At 39.8% G+C, this 18,811-nt stretch overlaps 2 protein-coding genes across 17 annotated transcripts in view; both read left to right on the top strand.

The window, feature by feature from the left end:
* The window catches only part of allc (allantoicase), a 77,201-nt gene extending 63,124 nt beyond the window's left edge, over window positions 1–14,077 (top strand). Inside the window, exon 11 of the mRNA XM_063038300.1 lies at window positions 13,762–14,077. Within this exon, the coding sequence (XP_062894370.1) occupies window positions 13,762–13,938 (177 nt within the window). The 3' untranslated portion in view covers window positions 13,939–14,077. The remainder of the gene's footprint in view (window positions 1–13,761) is intronic.
* Window positions 14,078–15,386: 1,309 nt separating this feature from the next.
* LOC134340710 (doublecortin domain-containing protein 2) overlaps window positions 15,387–18,811 on the top strand; it is a 167,742-nt gene continuing 164,317 nt past the window's right edge. For 3 of the 16 annotated variants that reach the window (XR_010016632.1, XM_063038174.1, XM_063038188.1), the window contains exon 1: window positions 15,395–15,825. The gene's annotated coding sequence lies outside the window, so the exon portion shown is untranslated. Of the gene's footprint in view, window positions 15,842–15,910; window positions 16,013–16,053; window positions 16,186–17,988; window positions 18,316–18,811 lie in introns of those variants that run through there. The other 13 variants (XM_063038279.1, XM_063038247.1, XM_063038227.1 and 10 more) reach the window with 9 other exon arrangements.

The raw sequence follows: 18,811 nt of genomic DNA, 5'->3' as shown, positions 1-18,811 counted from the left end.
AGATCTACTTCATTCTGTGAGGTGAAAGGCAGCACAATGCTCATTTGCCCCAGTATTTTCCACACTGAGGTATGTAAGTGGTATGAAGTGACATTCTTAGACACTCTTAGACATGCAAATGAAATATTCACTCTGACAAATACTGTATAAAATGACAACGCATAAAACAAAGTAACATAAAGAGACAACAGGGACAAAAAAGTAATTAATCACAGATGCTGAGTACTTTAATGGGGTGAATGCATGATTGGCCATGGTATGAATAATGGAAACATATATGAAAAATTAATATCTATGGACAGGGATACAATGACACTAGCCAATTCAATTCTAGCTCCATTATAATCTCGAGACCAGTAAGGGACTGATAAAATTTAAGACGACATGCGATTGTAGTTAACTCTCAGTAAGAACCCACATTTCATTAGCATCACGAGCTTCAGACTGACAGATTTTGGCAGAACCATTTGCACAAACCTTACAATCGCACTGGAGGTCTGAGGACGTGTCTGGATCAGCTGGAATTCATTGTTTTATTTTAGATACAGACAGTTGAATAGTGCAATCAATAGATGGACTACTGTTAGCAGATCTGCTGTAAAATTTGGACTGACGTGGCATCAGATCACAAACAACATTGCAAGTTGCTTGTGTTTCTTCTGTCCAAATGGAAGCTTCCGAGGACTATGTTGCAATATGCCTGCCACACCATGAAAATGTAATGTTTAAATATGATGATCTCACTAAATTTTCAGTTAAAATTAGTGGCAATTAATTGCAGTCATTCTCCTGTGCTGCTGGTTTCAGTAGCTCCTGGAATGTGGTTTGAACTGCTCCATGTAAGAATGACAATGTAGCAATGCAAACATTCCATTAATGCCAGTTTAAGACTTGCTTTAAACTGTTGGGACAGATTTACTGTTCATTTTCAGGTTCTGATGAAAAGTCATCAATCTGAAACTTCAGTTCTATTTCCCTCTCCTCAGATACGGCTTCGTTTTCTGTTGATACGTCAGACTACCAGCAACTTCAGTGTTTTGCTCTTTAATACCTTGATTGTTTAGTGATTTTGATTTATAGCAGTCAATTATTGGACATTATTTGAATTAGAGTGAATAGCCTCATTGTTCAATAATTGAGGATGGTGAATGTGGATTAGTTTCAGTAACGTCTTCAGTGAAGCAATGGGAAAGGCTTCAGTGGAAAAACACAATGGGCAAAAAATTGTGATCTATGTATTTTGAGGTGGCAGTGTTAATGCATAATGAGGTTTCTGATCACTGATTTGCCTTGAAGCTAAACTTTGTTCCTAATCTTTTGTCATTCTCTAGTCATGCCATACAACATTTGGTTAATACACAAAAGGGACAAAACTTTGGATGGGGGGGGGGTCATGGGATTATTCTCCTCATCTGTTTTGAGTAATTTTGTAAAGATAATTTATTAATTGCTCCTCATTTTAACTTGCAGAGAGTCTTTTATTTGTAATAAAAGGATGCTACACATGCTTTTATAAGATAAAAATCCCATAATACTTACTGATCACTTTCAGTAGAATTTGCTTGGGAGCCAGGGATTGACCTCCAGTTGCTCTTCATAATTAATTCTTAATATGAAAGAAGTTTTCTGAAGTCCACTATAGTGTAATTAGTCATGGAGTTGCAGGATACAGAAGCAAACACTTTAGCCCAATGGGTCTGAACTGACCATTCAGCACCCATTTATCCTAATACTACACTAATTACAGATATTTTTATTTTCCCCATTTCCCATCAACTTCCCAATTCTACCATCCACTTGCACTAGATGCAATTTATAGTAGCCATTCAACCTGCAGGAAACCAGATCACCTAGAGGAAATGCATATGCTCACAGAGAGAATACAAGATCATAAATGAACATGGATTGCTGCAGTACTTGGCAGCAGGCCTGCTAGATGTATCTTGTGGGACAATTTGAAAAATTAGAAACCTGGCGGATTTGAGTTCCACTCTGGTTTGCCATCTTCTCTACAGAATCATTCTGTAATTCAGCCCTAGGATTTAAAATTTGGAGGTTGTCTTTCCCCAGCAGCATTACTTTTCCATGTTAATTAGATGAAATTGGTTAAATATGAAGACAAATTTGAAATCAAGGGAAAGGAAGGACCAATATGATAGGAATTGGTTATGATCTATTGTATGAAGTGGTGAAGACTTCACAGGAAGGTTCTTTCACTATTGTTGAGTATGAACTTCAGAATCAGGATTAATAACACAGGCATACAGTATGTTGTGATTTTTTTGTTTTGCAGCAGCAATACATTGCAATACATAATAATTTTAAAATTGAAGATGTCCTTGAACCAATCCACCAGTTGGTTGGCATAGGTTTTCAATGCATTCTCATTAGGGCCTGATGCCTTGAAAGATGTTCTGATGTCAGCCTCTGAGACAGAGATCACTGGGTCACCAGAAGATGCAGGGATTCGCACAGGTGTAGTTTTTTTTCTCTTTCAAGGACTACATAAAAGGCATTGAGCTCATCTGGGAGTGAAGCATCATGGCCATTCATGCTATTGGGTTTCACTTTGTAGGAAGTAATGGCCTACAGACCCTGCCATACCCGATGTGCCTCGGATTCCATCTCTATCTTCAATAGGAATTGTTTTCTTGCCCTTCACATACCTTCCATAGGTCATACCTGGAGTTCTTGTATATTTCTGGATCACCAGTCTAGAATGCTACAGCCTCAGCAGACTAGGAATCTCTGGGTTCATCCATGGCTTTTGGTTTGGGTATGTCCAATATGTTCTTAAAGACAAACACTCATCCACATGGGTCTTGATGAGGTTGGTGACAACTGTGGCATATTCATTCAGATTTGAAGATGAGTCCCTGAATATTGTTCAGTCCACTGTCTCAAAGCAGTTGTGTAAGCGCTCCTCCACCTCCCCTGAGCATTCCTACTTGGTCCTCACCATTGGTGGGGCTGTCTTTAGTCTGTGCCTATATGCCAGGAATAGAAGGGCTGTCAGGTGATCGGACTTTCCAAAGTGTGGGCATGAGACAGCACAGTCAGTGTTCTTCTTGGTGGTATAAAAGTGGTCAAGTGTGTTGGCTCCTCTGGTTCCACAGGAGATATGTTAGTGGCAGTTGTTCAGAGACTTCTTCAAGCTCGACTAGTTGAAAACCCCCATAATGACAGGGAAGGCATTATGCTATTTCAGGACTGCTGATTACAGTGCTCAGCTCGTTCAAAGCTTTCCTGACGTTCGCCTGAGGTGTAATGTACACCGCTACCTGGAAAATGGTGGGAACTCCCTCGGCAGAGAAAATGGATGACACTAGATTGCTAGATGTTCCAGGTCGGTTCAGCAGGAGTGAGACAGAATCATGTTGAGTTAGTCATGAAGCATACTCCACCTCCTCTGCCTTTAAAAGACTGAGCTGTCCTGCCTTTGCAGAGAATGGTGAAGCCAAGTACACAGCATTCCCCGATGTCTCTCTGGTACTGCAGTCATCAATTTTGTTTTCCAGAGACTGTACTTAATTCTCCTCTGCCCCAAAAATGAATGCAAACAATCTTCTCACTGATTTCCCTAAGTGGCTAATGTTCTGGAAAAGTATTTATTGGTTGAGATACAGTATGGAACAGATCCTTCTCGCCTTCAAGCTGCACTGCTCAGCAAGGCCCAGTTTAACCTTGGCCTAATCACATGACAATTTACAAAGTCCAATTAAAGACCGATTGGGAGGAAACCGGAGCACATGGTAAACCCACGTGGTCATGGGGAGAACGTATAAACTCCTTACAGACAGTGGTGGGAATTGAACCTGGCTCGCTGGCAATGTAAAGTGTTGTGCTAACCATTTTGCCACTGTGCTTACTCAATAAAAAGATCAGTATTGAATGGACTGTTCTGAGACTGAAGTGTATAGGCGATCCTCATTGACAAAATGTAGTGGAATAAGATGATTAACTATTCACAACTAAAATATCCAACTGACCTCAGCCTGCAGAAAGGTGGAGCATAGCCCTCAGCTACAATAATTCTGGTTGAATATTGAAGGAAATTGAAATTACAAGTTGTTCTGTAGAATTTAAATTTTAAATCTCCTATTACAATAACATAGTAATTTTGTGCCAAGGGCATACAAACACATTGGGAATTGGCCCTTGTTATGGTCATGTGGACAACAGGAAGAATGGGACCAAATTTTTGTGATATTGCGTAACATGACTTTTAAGGAGTCATTACACAGCATATGGGCCCTTCAGATCATCAAGGATATTTTGTGGCTTAGCTGCCACAATAAAAACTTTACATTTCTGAGGTTGAGCTTTCTGCACAGCAGACCACATGGACTAGTAATAGTCCTACTGGCCCAGCAGCACCACAGACAGTCTGTGATTACCTGACGTTCTGGTCACCTCCCCTGTCTAATGCTAGATATCTGCAACCTGTAAGAATGACAAGCTGCTGCTCAAAGTTGATTCTTATGTTGGGAGCTGGGCATAAATATCATGTTAACTCTTCAGATGGAATTTTTTTTTGATACTTATCTTCCTTTTGTCCTTACTAATGTATTAGACCCTGTCCCAGCACTAGTCAGCATGTACATAATCTAATAAAGAAGATCAATTTTAAAAGAAATGTGGAAACTATTAAGAGATTATGATGTTGAAAAGGAAGTATTAAATATCACTTTAGGATTCATGGTTGTGTTTTAACATCTGCATTAGAGATCTGGGTCCAGATTAGATGGGTGTATGGTTGGAGGTGGTGTTTCTCACAACATAGGTATGCCTTTTCAGATCTGCAGAAGAGAACTCAGACTCTATTTGAAGAATGGAGGAGTTGTCCTGATTTCTAGCATCAGATTCTACAGTCAGTGCGCTCTTTATCAGATACACCTCTACACCAGTTTGTAATGGCAAATATTTAATCAGCCAATCATCTGGCAGCAACTCAATGCATAAAAGCATGTAGACATGGTCAAGAAGTTCAGTTGTTTTTCAGACCAAGCATTATAAAGGGAAAGAAATGTAATCTAAGTGACTTTGACTGTGGAATGATTGCAGGTGCCAGACAAGGTGGTTTGTGTAGCTCAGAAACAACTGATCTCCTGGGATTTTCATGCATAATGGTCTCTAGTTTACAGAGAATGGTGCAAAAAAACCCCCCAGAAAACATCAAGTGGGCAGCAGCTTTTTGTGCAAAAATGCCTTTGTTTATGAGAGAGGTCAGAGGAAAATGGTCAGTTGTTCAAGATGACAGGAAGGCAACAACTCAAATAACCACAAATAACCACGTGCAACAACAGTGGTGTGCAGAGGAGCATTTCTGAAAGCACAGCACATCGAACATTGAAGTAAATGAGCTACAGCAGCTAAAGATCACAAACATACACTAAGTAGTCACTTTATTAGGTACAGCAGGTATCTAATAAAGTGTCCATTGAGTGTATTCTCCAAATTAACATGATCAAAGAGAGAGAGATCATAATTTATCTCACTGATTTTCTGTCTGTACATTCCCCACTGTAAGATTTCTGCTGCATTTGACTACATTCCAACTACAAGCACATTTCAAATGCCTTACAATATAGAACCATCGGGAAAGTTGTGAAATAATGCAAATTTCCATTGCAGACCATTAACTATAAGTTATGTAAAGAAGGTTGGAGGAAATAACTACAGAATAACTTGGCAGTTTTGAGATTCATTCTGCGAGAAATTTGCTATTGTTTACAATGCTTTAATAATTTATACATTACAAAATATATGTTACAACTCCTTAAGACTTTTAGCTCTTGAACCGAGTGATTGAAGATTATGCCCTGAAATTTTGTGGGGGAATTATGAGGAAGATTTTTGACATTGATGCCAGATATGCTTATCTAGAATACACTTGTGTTTCTACAAATTGTTTTCAAACTATTCATAAACTGGATTCTAGATAGATCTTTACCAGTTTCCAAACTATTAATAAACCTAATTGTCATTAAATATTCATATGAAGGATTATATCTTGAACATTGCACCTGACCTGCTGAGTGCTTCCAGCATTTTCTGTTTAGTCTTCCCAGCCAGTTTTGTTTTTAATCATCCCCACCTTTTTCCATAGAACCAGATTTACAAAACTTGGTTGGTCACCAGACATGTGATTTTGCTCTGCACAGCAATTATAGTAGTGGCTTCCCAAGTAGTTTACACCTCATTAACAATGTGAGTTTAGAACCCTAAAATAATAGCTGTGTGTCAACCATATCTTATAGTTATTGATCTGTTAACTGCATATTCTGTAATTGTTACTTGTCTTTCAGTTAAAGAATTGTTACATGCTGAAAAACCAGACAGATAATTGAAACTGAGTAAAGCAATTAAACTCTTGAGTAGATCATGACTAACCTTATATAACTCCTTCAGTGCAGCCTGATTCTTTAACCCTTAATTGCCAGTCTTGTTTGGGACTGCCCTATCAAGGGAAATGCCTTTATTTTCTCTACGCTATCAGAAGCAATCATTACCTTAAGCACCCAAATTAGTTTCCCCTCTATTTTCTCTCAACAAAATATAAATTTGGTCTATATAATTAATGTTTATAATTTATCTTTCTAGATCAGATATCATTTTGGTAAATCTGGGATACACTTCCACGATAGTCAAATTTTCTTTCTGAGGAGCTATATGCAGAATTGCTTGCTGTACCCAGACAGGGTCCGTCAAGGCTCTACCTAGCTATACACAAGTGCCAACATTTTGCATTCCAGCCTTTGCGTGATAAGCCCAATAAAGTCAAAGTCAAAGTAAATTTATTATCAAAGTACATAGATGTCACCATCTGCAACCCTGAGATTCATTTTCTTGTGCGTATACTCAATAAATAATGAAAGGCCACACTAAATTGGGCATTCAACCAGTGTGCAAAAGGCAACAAACTGTGCAAATACAAAAATAAATAAGTAATAATAATAATAATAAATAAATAAGCAAGCAATTAACAGAACATAAAATGAAGAGTCCTTGAAAGTGAGTCCACGGGTTGTGGGAACATTTCAATGTTGAGTGAAGTTATTTCCTTTGCTTTAAGAACCTGATGGTTGAGGATTAATAACTGTTTCTGAAACTGGTGGTGTGAGTCCTGAGGCTCCTGTAGCTTCTCCCTGATGGCAGCAGCAAGAAGGGAGCATGGCCTGTGTGGTGGGGGTCCCTGATGATGAATACTGTTTTCCTGCAACAGGATTTCATGTGGATGTGCTCAGTGGTGTGGAGAGTTTTACTGTGATGAACTGGGCTATATCTACTACATTTCAATTGCAAAATTCTCTCAAAGCCATTTAACCAGGTTCACAGCAGAGTACAGTGCTGAAAGTGGCATTTAGTCTATCAATTTTGTGACAGTGCTGGCCTTGTCAACCATGCTCTTGACTTTGCTGAAGCGGAGAGTGGATAAATTCAATAACAGCACAATAATCAATGGCCATAATTGCACATGTGTAATTTCAGCTCTGCAGAGTTTTGATTCCAGTAATGTTATCAGAAGGAAGGAACTGAGCAAAGTTTGACTGAGTCATCTTGGCCATTCTAATGCATCTTGTAAAGAATCAGGGTAGTATATGGTGACGTACACTGACTTAAATAATAAATTTACTTTGAGCTTTGAATGGTTATGGAACATGTGCCTAAGGTTAAGATCGTGTTTACTTCGGACAAATGCTTTTAACCATTGTCCTGTACTGTATAGTGCAAAAAGTGCCAGGCTGTTCAATTCTTCAACTAACTTAAGTCAAGCGGCAAGGATGTTCAGAAGATTAGAATAAATTGGAAAATGACAAGGGAAGCATCTGCTGCAAAAGAAAGAAGGACTCGTGTTTGTAACTGCAGGGAACTCACATAACACAGTGACTCTAATCTTGCTGACATCAATCCTAACATATTGCCTGCCAGCATAAACAATACATCTGTATAATTAAATCCTTTCAGTCAGGATCTCTAGGTGTGAAATGAAGCACCACATTCGGTGCAGGTGTCATGAGCTCTTTCATGAGACTTCAGAAAATATCTTGTATCTTATTCTACGACAGAATTACATCCTATGAAAGATAAGCTACTAATTATCATTGTAATGGAAAAAATGCATTTTCTCCTGACCAGTCTTGTGACTGAGTGCATTGAATTTCTTCAATCTTAATAATTATTTTCCAGCACCTTGCAAAAACAGCTTTCGCTGGGGATGATTATTTCACTTATTCAAGGACAAATCAATTATATATTTGATCCTGGTGGGCAGTTACCTGTTAGCCTGGGGACAACCAGTCAGATTGAATGGGTTGGCAGCCCTTGAGTTGTAACAGCAAAGTTTTAAGTGTATCTTGACTTCCTCAAGATCAAACATGTTGACCTCACAATCTACCTTGTTATGACTTTGCACTTTATTATTTTCTCTGTAACTGAAATGCTTCTTCAATATGTTATTGTTTTCCCTTGTACTACCTCAATGAAATGATCTGTATGGATGGCTTGCAATCAAAACAACTGTTTTAAACTGTACCTCGGTACATATGACAATAATAAACTAACTAATTTATCAATTTGCTAAACATGATTGTTTTAAGAGGAGTATTGCATAGTGGGGAGGGTTTTACTGAAAATAAATAATTGAGCAAGGATAGATTTTGTAATACTTAATGCCTCTTGTTACTTCAAAATCTTAGTTTGGTGTGGTACTTAAGATGTTCTAGGTTCCTTGCCTTCCCACAGTCATATATATCTAACTTAAGAAGGCCTCTGAAATGTCTCTTGTGAGAGGAAGACTTTGCTACCACCTGCTCACATCCCTACATGCAATACTTGATGGGTAGTCCATTTCTCAACCTTCTGGTTCGCTGAAGAACACTCACAATGCCTGGAGGAACTCAGCAGGTCAGTCAGGATCGGTTGAAAAGATTAGTCGACGTTTCGGGCCGAAACCCTTTGTCAGGACTGAAGGAAGAACTTTGGGGAGAGTTTGAAGAATGCTGGTAGTTGAAAAAACAGTAATTTTTAAGACAAAGGGGTGGGGGAGGGGAAGCAGGGAGGTGATTGGCAGGAGAGCAATAGTAGAAGGAACCTCCCTGCTTCTACCTCGACATCAATGTTAATGAGGTTGGTTGCTTTTGACTTTTTTTTCTTTTTCGTTCCTTCTGAGGAATTCCCCTTCTGCTTCTTTCCTGTGTTGAAATTAAGGATTGATATGAAACTTACAGGTCTGGGGGGAGATTTAGGATTTAAAATTTTTGATAAGGCTGTAAAGCCATGAATTTAAACATTACTAGGACCAAGTAGGAGGCTTTGGTGATGCCCTTGTCTTTTGAAGAAATTTCTCCAGGAATCATGGAATGCTTTACCACAGAAATTATTGTGGAAGACTATTGCCCCTATTAGAGAGAAAGCCATCCTAAATGAGTGAGAAAATTGACAGTAAAGGAGCAACTAGCATTGTGGAAGAGGGGGCTTTAAAATACTTAACAAGAAACTGAGGAATTTCTACAAAAAATGAGTTAAGTTGAATGTGTAACAAAGCACACAATTTGCATTTCTGGAAGTGGGAGGGAGTCATACTTTGGGAGAACCAGACATAGTAGGGATTGCTGATGAAGGGTCTCAGTTTGAAAAGTTGATTGTTTGTTTATTCATTTCCATAGATACTGCCTGACCTGCCAAGTTCCTCCAGCATTTTGTGTGTGTTGCTAGGGATTGCTGAAAATTAGGATGAGTATTCTGTCTTTTCATGAGGATTTTATAAAGTTGAGATAAATTTTAGACAAAATCAGAACCCATATAGGTCAAGATAAAAGATAATGGAAGTTCAAATTGCCCAACTAGACACAAAGATGCAAATAAATGGTATAGGAAATATTAAACACTTTCTAACCCTATATTATATATATGTGAACAAGGGAGGATTCATTATAAGACACTGTAATATGGAGTGAATGACAACAGATATGAAGTATAAGGAGACAATAATGGCCAATATATGATCATCTAAGTTAAAAGGATATAAGCATAAGACCAAAAGAAATAGGAGCAGAATTAGGCCATTTGGCCCATACAGTCTGCTCAGGCATATCATCATGGCCAATCCATTTTCCTTCTCAGCCCCAGTCTCCTGCTTTCTCCGCGTATGCCTTCACACCCTGACTAATCAAGAATTTATCAACCTCAGCCTTAAATATGCCCAATGATCTGACCTGCACAGCCATCTGTGGCAATGAATTCCACATACACACCACTCTCTGACTAAAGAAATTCCTCATCTTCGCATTGCCAAGCACCTATGCTCTGTCCACCAGATAAAAAAAAAATGTGATGGCTCAGTGACCATCTATTTCAATTCTACTTCCCTTTCCACTCCTCTACTGCTGTGAAGAGGCCACACTCAAATTGGAGGAGCAACACCTTATATTCTGTCTGGGTAGCCGCCAACCTGATGAATGAACATCGATTTCTCAAACTTCCATTAACTGCCACCCTCTTTCCTTCACAATTCCCCATTCCCATTTCCCTCTCTCACCTTACTTCTTTACCTGCCCATCATCTCCCTCTGATGCTTCTCTCCCTTCACTTTTTTCCCATGGCTTTCTGTCCTCTCCTATCAGATTGCCCTTTCTCCAGTCCTTTATCTCTTTCACCAATCAACTTCTCAGCTCTTTACTTTACCCCCTGCCTCTCCCAGTTTCACCTATCACCTACTACCATGTACTTCTTCCTTCCCTCCCCCCACCTTCTTACTCTGATTTCTGATCTTTTTTTTCCCAGAGCTGATGAAGGGTCTTGGCCTAGAACTTCGACTGTTTACTCTTCTCCATAGATGCTGCCTGGCCTGCTGAGTTCCTCCAGCATTTTGTGTGTATTACTTTGATTTCCAGCATCTGCAGATTTTCTCTTGTTTCCTCCTGTTCTTTGTTCTAAAAGGACATCCCTCTATTCTGAGGCTATGTCCTCTAGTGTTAGACTCCCCCACCATAGGAAACATCTTCTCCACATCCACTTGATTAAGACCTTTCAACATTCGATGGGTTCAATGAGGTCACCTGTCATTCTTATGAATTCTAGTGAGTAGATGCACAGAGCCATCAAACACTCCTCATATGACAAGCCTTTCAATCCCAGAATCACTTTTGTGAACCTCCTTTGAACCCTTTCCAACATCAGCACATTCTTTCTTACATAAGTGGCCCAAAACTGCTTTCAATACCCCACGTGAGGCCTCAGCAGTGCTTTATACAGCCTCAACATTACAAATTTACTTTTATATTTTGTCCTCTTGAAATGAATACTAACATCACATTTGTCTTCCTCATCACTGACTCAAACTCCAAATTAATCTTTAGAGAATCCTTCACATGGACTACCAAGTCCCTCTGTACCTCAGATTTTTGAATTAACTCTCCATTTAAAAATAGTCGACACTTTTATTACTTCTACCAAAGTGCATGACCATACATCTCCCGACACTGTCTTCTATCTGCCATTTCTTTTCCCATTCTCCTAATCTGTCTAAGTCCTTCTGTAGCCTCTCTGCTTCCTTGAAACTACTTGCCCCTCCACCTCTCTCCACATCGCCTGCAAACTTGGCCACAAAGCTATCAATTCCATCATCCAAATTATTGACATACTGTATAGCGAAGAAAGAAGTGGTCCTAACAACACAGACCCCTGTGGAATACCATTAGTTACCGGCAGCCAACCAGAAAAGGCTCTCGTTATTCCTACTGTTTGTTTCCTGCCAATAAACCAATGCCCTATCCATGCTAGTATTTTCCCTATTATGCCATAGGCCCTTAACTGACTATGGCCTATTTTATTATGTGCCTCCAAGTACCCTGAAACCACATACTTAACAATTGACTCCAACATTTTCCCAAACAGTGAGGTCAGATTAACTGGCCTGTAACTTCCTTTCTTCTGCTTCTCTGGGAGATTTTCCAGTCTCCCAGAATCATTCCAGGATCTAGTCATTTTTAAAAGATCATTACTAATGCCTCTAAAATCTCTTCAGCCACCTCTTTTAGAACCCTAGTGTGTATATCATCTGGTCCAACTGACACATCTGCATTCAGACCTTTCAATTTTTCAAGAACCTTCTCCCTATTAATGGCAACTTCACACACTTCTGTCCCTCAACACTTTCAAACTTCCAGCATCTTGCAAATGTATCCCACAGTGAAGACCGATGCAAAATACTTATTCAGTTCATCCGCCATTTCCTTGTCCCCCTCTCCAGTATCATTTTCCAGTGGTCCGATATCTACACGTGCCTCTTTTACACTTTATATACTGTATCTGAAGAAACTTCTGGTATCCTCTTTAATATTTTAGCTAGCTTATCTTTATATTCCATCTTTTTCTTCTTTATGACTTTTTAGTTGGCCTCCATTAGTGTTTAAAAGCTTCTCATATCTGTAACTTTCCACTAACTTTTGTTCTATTATATGCCTTCTATTTGGCTTTTATGTGACTTTGACTTCTCTAGTCAGCCACAATTGTAACATCCTGCCTTTAGAATATTTCTTCTTTGGTATGTATATTTCCTGAACCTTCTGAATTGCTCCCACAAAGTCCAGCCACTGTTGCTCTGCCATCATCCTCAGTAGTGCTTCTTTCCAATCAATTTTGGCCAGCTCCTCTCTCATAGCTCTGTAATTCCTGTTACTCCCTTGTAATACTGACACATCTGACTTCAGCTTCTCCCTCTCAAATTGCAGGGTGAATTTGCTCATATTATGATCACTGGTCCCTAAGGGTTCCTTTACCTTAAGCTCTCTAATCAATTCTAGGTCATTGCACAACACCCAATCCAGAATAACCTATCCTCTAGTGTGATCCCATGAGTTGCTCTAAAAAGCCATCTCATAGACATTCTACAAATTCCCCCACTTGGGATCCAGCACCAACCTGACTTTCCCAATCTACCTGCATATTGAAATCCCCCATGACTATCGTAACATTGCTCTTTTGGTACACATTTTCTATCTTTCTTTGTAATTTGTAGACTACATCTTTACTACTTTTTGCGGGTCTGGATATATCTCCCATCAGGGTCTTTTTAACCTTGCAGTTCCTTAGCTCTACCCACAATGATTCAACACATTCTGATCCTATGTCACCTCTTTCTAATGATTTGATTTCATTTCTTAGCAACAGAGCCAAGTCTCTCTCACTTGCTTCCTGCCTGTCCTTTCATTACAATGTGTATCCTTGGGCATTAAGCTCCCAGCTATAATTTTCTTTCAGCCATGATTAAGTGATGCCTACAACATCTTCATTGCCAATCTGTAACTGTGCCACAATTTCATTTCCTTGTTCTATATACTGCACGCATTCAAATTAACATCTTCAGTCCTGTGCTGACACTTTTTGATTTTGTCTTCCTTTACATTGCAACTCATCCTGTTGACTGCAATTTCGCTGTATCATCAGCTTTTCCTTGCTTGCAGTCTCACTACTCACTGTCTCTGTTTGTAAACCAACTACCCCATCTTCAGCAGTATCACTCTGGTTCTCAACCCCCTGCCAAATTAGTTTAAACCTTCCCAACCAGCTCTTGGTCTTTTTAATAACCTCCTCACTATCCATAATTCGACCAATTTTCATGTCCTCTGCAAATACTAATGGAGCCACCCATGATTTTGTCCACATTGTTTAAATATCTGGATAGTCTTTAGTATTTAACTTTGGAGTACTGTATTTAAAATGTTGTATTTACAATTTGATGCTTTTCTTTTTAAAAAGGTGCAAGGAGCAATGCTTGAAAAAGGTGCATCCATTATTAAAGACCCCCATCACCCAGGACACGCCCTCTTCTTATTGTTACTGTCAGGAAGGAGGCACAGAAGCTTGAAGGCACACACTCAGCAATTCAGGAACAGCTTCTTCCCCTCTGCCATCCGATTTCTGAATGGACATTGAACACTACCTCACTACTTATTTAAATCAATAATTTAATATATATAGTTATATATACACTTACTGAAATTGACTTTTTTCTATTATAATCTATTGCATTGTACTGCTGCCACAAAGACACAAAATTTCACAACACATGCCAGTGATATTAAACCTGATTCTGATTCTGAAATCACTTATTAATATTTTAAATTGTATCTTACCTGTCATCATACCATATTTAGGCTCTGTCATAAAACTTGAGACTGTTTATGTGTTTCTAAGCAACAGCGTCCAATGATATACAGGAGATATACTGTATATGTTGCATGATATTTCTTTCTCAGTGTCACTCCAAAACTTTTCCTAAGCATTTTAGAGCTTGTTGTGAGTGAATTGATGTGTTAGTATGCTGAATTTGGCTTAACTATTAGAACCTTGAGGACTACTTCAAAGATTAACAGCAACAGGGGCAGACTGGGCATCTAAAGCAGGTATGATTCATGCGAAAGGCTTTGAGTGTGAAGAGCTTTTGTGGTGAAACTGGCCTGTTCTCCAACTGTACAGATGTCAATCAACAGTTCATTATTTATAATTGTATAAGAATCATTTTTTTGAAACCTGGTTTCATTTTCAGAATGTTGTCACAAAATCAGATTTTAAAAAAAGCAAGATTAATGATTTGCTAATTATGCCCTTACAAGGCATGCAGTCAAATCCATGGAATGCTTTCGGGTTAAGGAGTTGCTAAAACTAGCCTCGCTGCTCTCAAAAGACAGATACAATTAAAGCAGCTCACACATGTCAAAGATGCAGTTTTCATAGAAACATTTTTCTTCTTCAAAACATGCAAGTTAAGAATACAACGTTTTTCTTCTTCAAAACATGCAAGTTAAGAAATACTAGTATTTCTTTTCCAGGGATTTAGTCATAATTGCTCCAACAGAGATAAAATTTCAACAGTGCACAAATTAGTAACATACCTTTGGAGTTAACTAAAGGCAGAATCTTATGTATAATGAAGTTTCCTAATATTAGTGACTACTTCTGGAAGGTATGGTTTCAGAGGCAGAGTGGCTAAGAATTTTTATTTGTTAACCCTTGCATCAAGGGTGTCACACATTTCGTGCCATGGTTGCAGTCTATTGTCTTCTTCTGTTCTAAGGCAGTCCTATTGGTGAATGTGTACACACTGTTATTAGGTATAAACCTTTAGGAGTCTGATCCAGAGTCAGTAAGAAAACAGCAGTTCAGTTCCAAATCAGGATGGAGTGAGGGAATGAAAGGTACACCTGCTGCCTTTGTGTTGCCAGGTGGCAAAAGCCAGAGCAGGGAAGGGCCACTGATGTCTTTTAAGAGCTATGAGCCTTCTCTTAAGTTAACTCCTGCAAAGTTTCAAATTACCTTGAATATGAGAGCAAGCAAGGGTTGTACAAGTGTTATGAGAATAATAACAGGGAGACCTTGAGTAAGAATAAATACAAGAAAAGGAGAAAGCAGGACCAGGGAGGAAGGGAGAGAGGGGTAACAGGACTGAAAGAGCAGGTGATGGAAAAAGAAAGTAATTAAGGGGTGATATTGGAAAGAATGTGAAGGTGAGAACAAAAACAATAGTTTAAAGTAGAATTGGGAGAGCTCTCGTTAAACTTTACGCCCTTGGCTGTTGGCAACATTTTCAAACAGCCAATAGAAAGAAGGAAGGAAGGAAAGTAAGTCAGCGTCTTTGTGTTGTTCGCCCAGGGCCAGTATTTCGTGTTGATCGGAATTAATCAATAGGAATGGAGGCCGGGACAGCTGCTGACTGCCAGCACTGAGCCCCCGCAATAAACTGGGAGTGAGGTCTGAGGAGAGCGAGAGGAGCGACGCACCGACACCACGGGGCATCCACAGCCCTTCACTCACATGGTTAGAGTAAGTGAGCTAAACGGTACGCTTTACCTTGGTTATTTTTCCCAACCTCTTCTGGTACATCTCTCTCTCTCTCTCTCTGACTCACTCACGCGTTGTCGGGCTACTGAAAGGGTTGCATCGTGTGTCCATGAACCTGGATTTCCCACTCTCTCCCCGTTCTGTTCGCCCGTGTTTAACCTCTCTGAAGGTACTGTCTTCTAATAGAACACGCATTATGCTGGGAATAAAAACCTGCTAAGGACGGCTATTTAGAGCTATCCCTGGGATACGGCGTTGTACATTTGTGTGTGATCCGACGCTTCACTATTTGTAAAGTACGAGTTAATTTCACCGCAGACCATGATTCCTACCACGGTTATCGTAAGTATTGGAACGTCCCACTTCCAGTAACTATCACACTGCTGTATTTCTGTATCGTTCGTGCTCAAAAGTGAATTTGAGGAAATTTTAAGTTTCCTGAAGAGGAAGCGGAACGAGAGGACGAAACCTTATGATCCTCCGATCTAACAGCGAACCTGCAAAAGTTAGATAATACTCCGTGCCTGACAATCAGTGCACTTTACGGACATCACCTATCATTTTTGAACACCGTGTTGTCACTGTCGTTACATAAATCACATTATTGGCAGTTCGATGTTTTTAAAGTTCAAATGTTTGTCATAAATTAGTGGAGCTATTTCTCTGTAGCTATCCAGAGCAAAATAAAGTGGTTGCAACAGGTTCTGGAGCGTGTTTCAATAAGAATTTCACTGAAAAGGATACAATTGCTTGATTTTTGGTCAATTAGGGAGATTGTGGTAATAGCTCTGCAGGTCCCCCCACCCCAAAAGAACCAGCACACGAGGAGGCGGGAAAACGGCCTCTCGCCCTTCATTCTATGCTTCCAACACTTAGACAGGGGTAAACTATAATTTGATAGAAGAGGGCGGGTTGCAATCATTTCAAATTTACAAATGAATCTTTACTATCCTGAGCGGAAGTATTTAAACCCCATGTGATTAAAACAACATGTGATAGAAATCTGAAATAAAAACAAAAAAATTTAAACAGTAGCAGAGGCAGGTGCTGTCACAGTATTTAAGAAGCATTTTAGACCAGAATTTGAGGCGCCAATTTGAAGACTATGGACCAGGTGCTGGTAAATGGGATTGGTATGGGTACTTGTTATAGGCAATGGTCAAGATGGAATAAGGGATCTCTCTCTGCTTGGAGTCAAGGACTTATCAGCCTAGGCAGCATCTGTGCCTGTGAAAACTTCTCTTTTCACCGGTGCTGCTAGTGTTTCTAACATAAAACATAGACGTGTTCTGAAATAAAACATGCAGGATAGTGTTATTTGTTCATATGTAAAACAGATGGCCTGTTAGATTTATTGGTGTTGCAACATCTTTTGGATGTGGCGTTCAGTGGATAGAGGTCAGTGGTAGTAATTCACACAGAGCACATTTAGCCTGTTGTTTCTGCTTTTTAAAGTTTTATTGTTCACCTGTTAATGTCAATTGCATTCAGAGGCTGTATTGGAATGGGTTGATTTTTGTCACTTGCACCTGGATATAGTGAACAGCTTTCCTTGCATGCTATTCACACTGATCAAACCATTACACAGTGCATTGAGGTAGAACAAGGTAAAACAATAACAATGCAGAATAAAGCATAACAGCTACAGAAAATGTGCAGTGCAAGTAAACAATAAGAGTAAGATCACAACAAGGTTGATGGGGAGGCGGGGAGGCCAGGAGTCCATCTTATCGTAAAAGAAGTTCATTCAAAATCTGATAACAATGGGATAAAAGCTGTCCTTGAGCCTGGTAGTATGTGCTATTACACTTTTGTACCTACTGCCTGATGGGCGAGGGGAGGAAAGAGAATGTGGTCTCCGATTATGCTGGCTGCTTTATGAGGCTGTAAGAAGATAGGCAGAGTCTATAGAGGGGAGGTCCGTTCCTGTGATGTGCTAAGCTCTGTCCACAATTCTCTGCAGATTCTTGTGTTCATCTCCAAAGCAGTTCCTATGCAAAGCTGTTCTGCATTCAGACAAAATGCTTTAAAAAGTGCATCGATTAAAGATTGTTAAGAGTTGATGGGAACAGGCTGAATTTCTTTAGTCTCTTGAAGAAGTAGAGGCACTGGTGAGCCACCTTGTCTGTAAGATGGTGGCGTGACGCAGTGCGCGCGGCCTCTCCGGTGAATGATGTCGTATTTGTAGGTAGGATGCTGTGCACAATTCTGATTTGATGGAGACAGACGTGAGAAGCACAGAGGAACATCTGGAGAAACTTCTGAAATGCCCGGTTCGCTGCCGCTGCTACTGTGCGATCAAGAATCTCCGGAGGGGAAGGCCCCAAATCCTCGGCTTTGCCTGTTGCTGGGGCCGGAGTCGAAGCACTCGGCAGAGGTGGTGCTCGGTGTCAGAGGGCTGGTTGGAGGCTCGAAGTTTTCAGACAGATTCAGAGTCGGACTGTGGTCGGGTGCTTCTAGGGTGCTGCATCGGTAAGTTTGCGGCACTAGAAACTCATGGCAGGGAGAGTTTCCATCCTTCTACCGTCTGCGTGAGATGATGAGACTTTTGAGAGACTTTGAGACTTTTTTACTGTGCCCATGGTCTGTTCTTCATCAAATTATGGTATTGCTTGCACTGTTGTAACTATATGTTATAATTATGTGGTTTTGTCAGTTTTTCAGTCTTGGGCTGTCTTGTGTTTCTGTGATATCACACTGGAGGAACATTGTATCATTTCTTAATGCATGCATTACTAAATGACAATAAAAGAGGACTGCGTGTACTCATAATCTAATCTAACATCATTGTGGTTGGACCAGGACAGGCTGTTGGTGATATTTGTGACTAGGAACTTGAAGTTCTTGCCATCTCTCAACCTGAACATCATTGATGTAGACTGGAGCATTTGCACTGCTCTCCTTTCTGTAGTTAATGACCAGTACTTTGGTTTTGTTGACATTGAGGGAAAGATTGTTGTTATGAAAC

The sequence above is a fragment of the Mobula hypostoma genome, chromosome 2 (assembly GCF_963921235.1).
Source record: "Mobula hypostoma chromosome 2, sMobHyp1.1, whole genome shotgun sequence".
Taxonomy (NCBI): domain Eukaryota; kingdom Metazoa; phylum Chordata; class Chondrichthyes; order Myliobatiformes; family Myliobatidae; genus Mobula; species Mobula hypostoma.
This window is presented reverse-complemented; position numbering and strand designations above follow the sequence as displayed.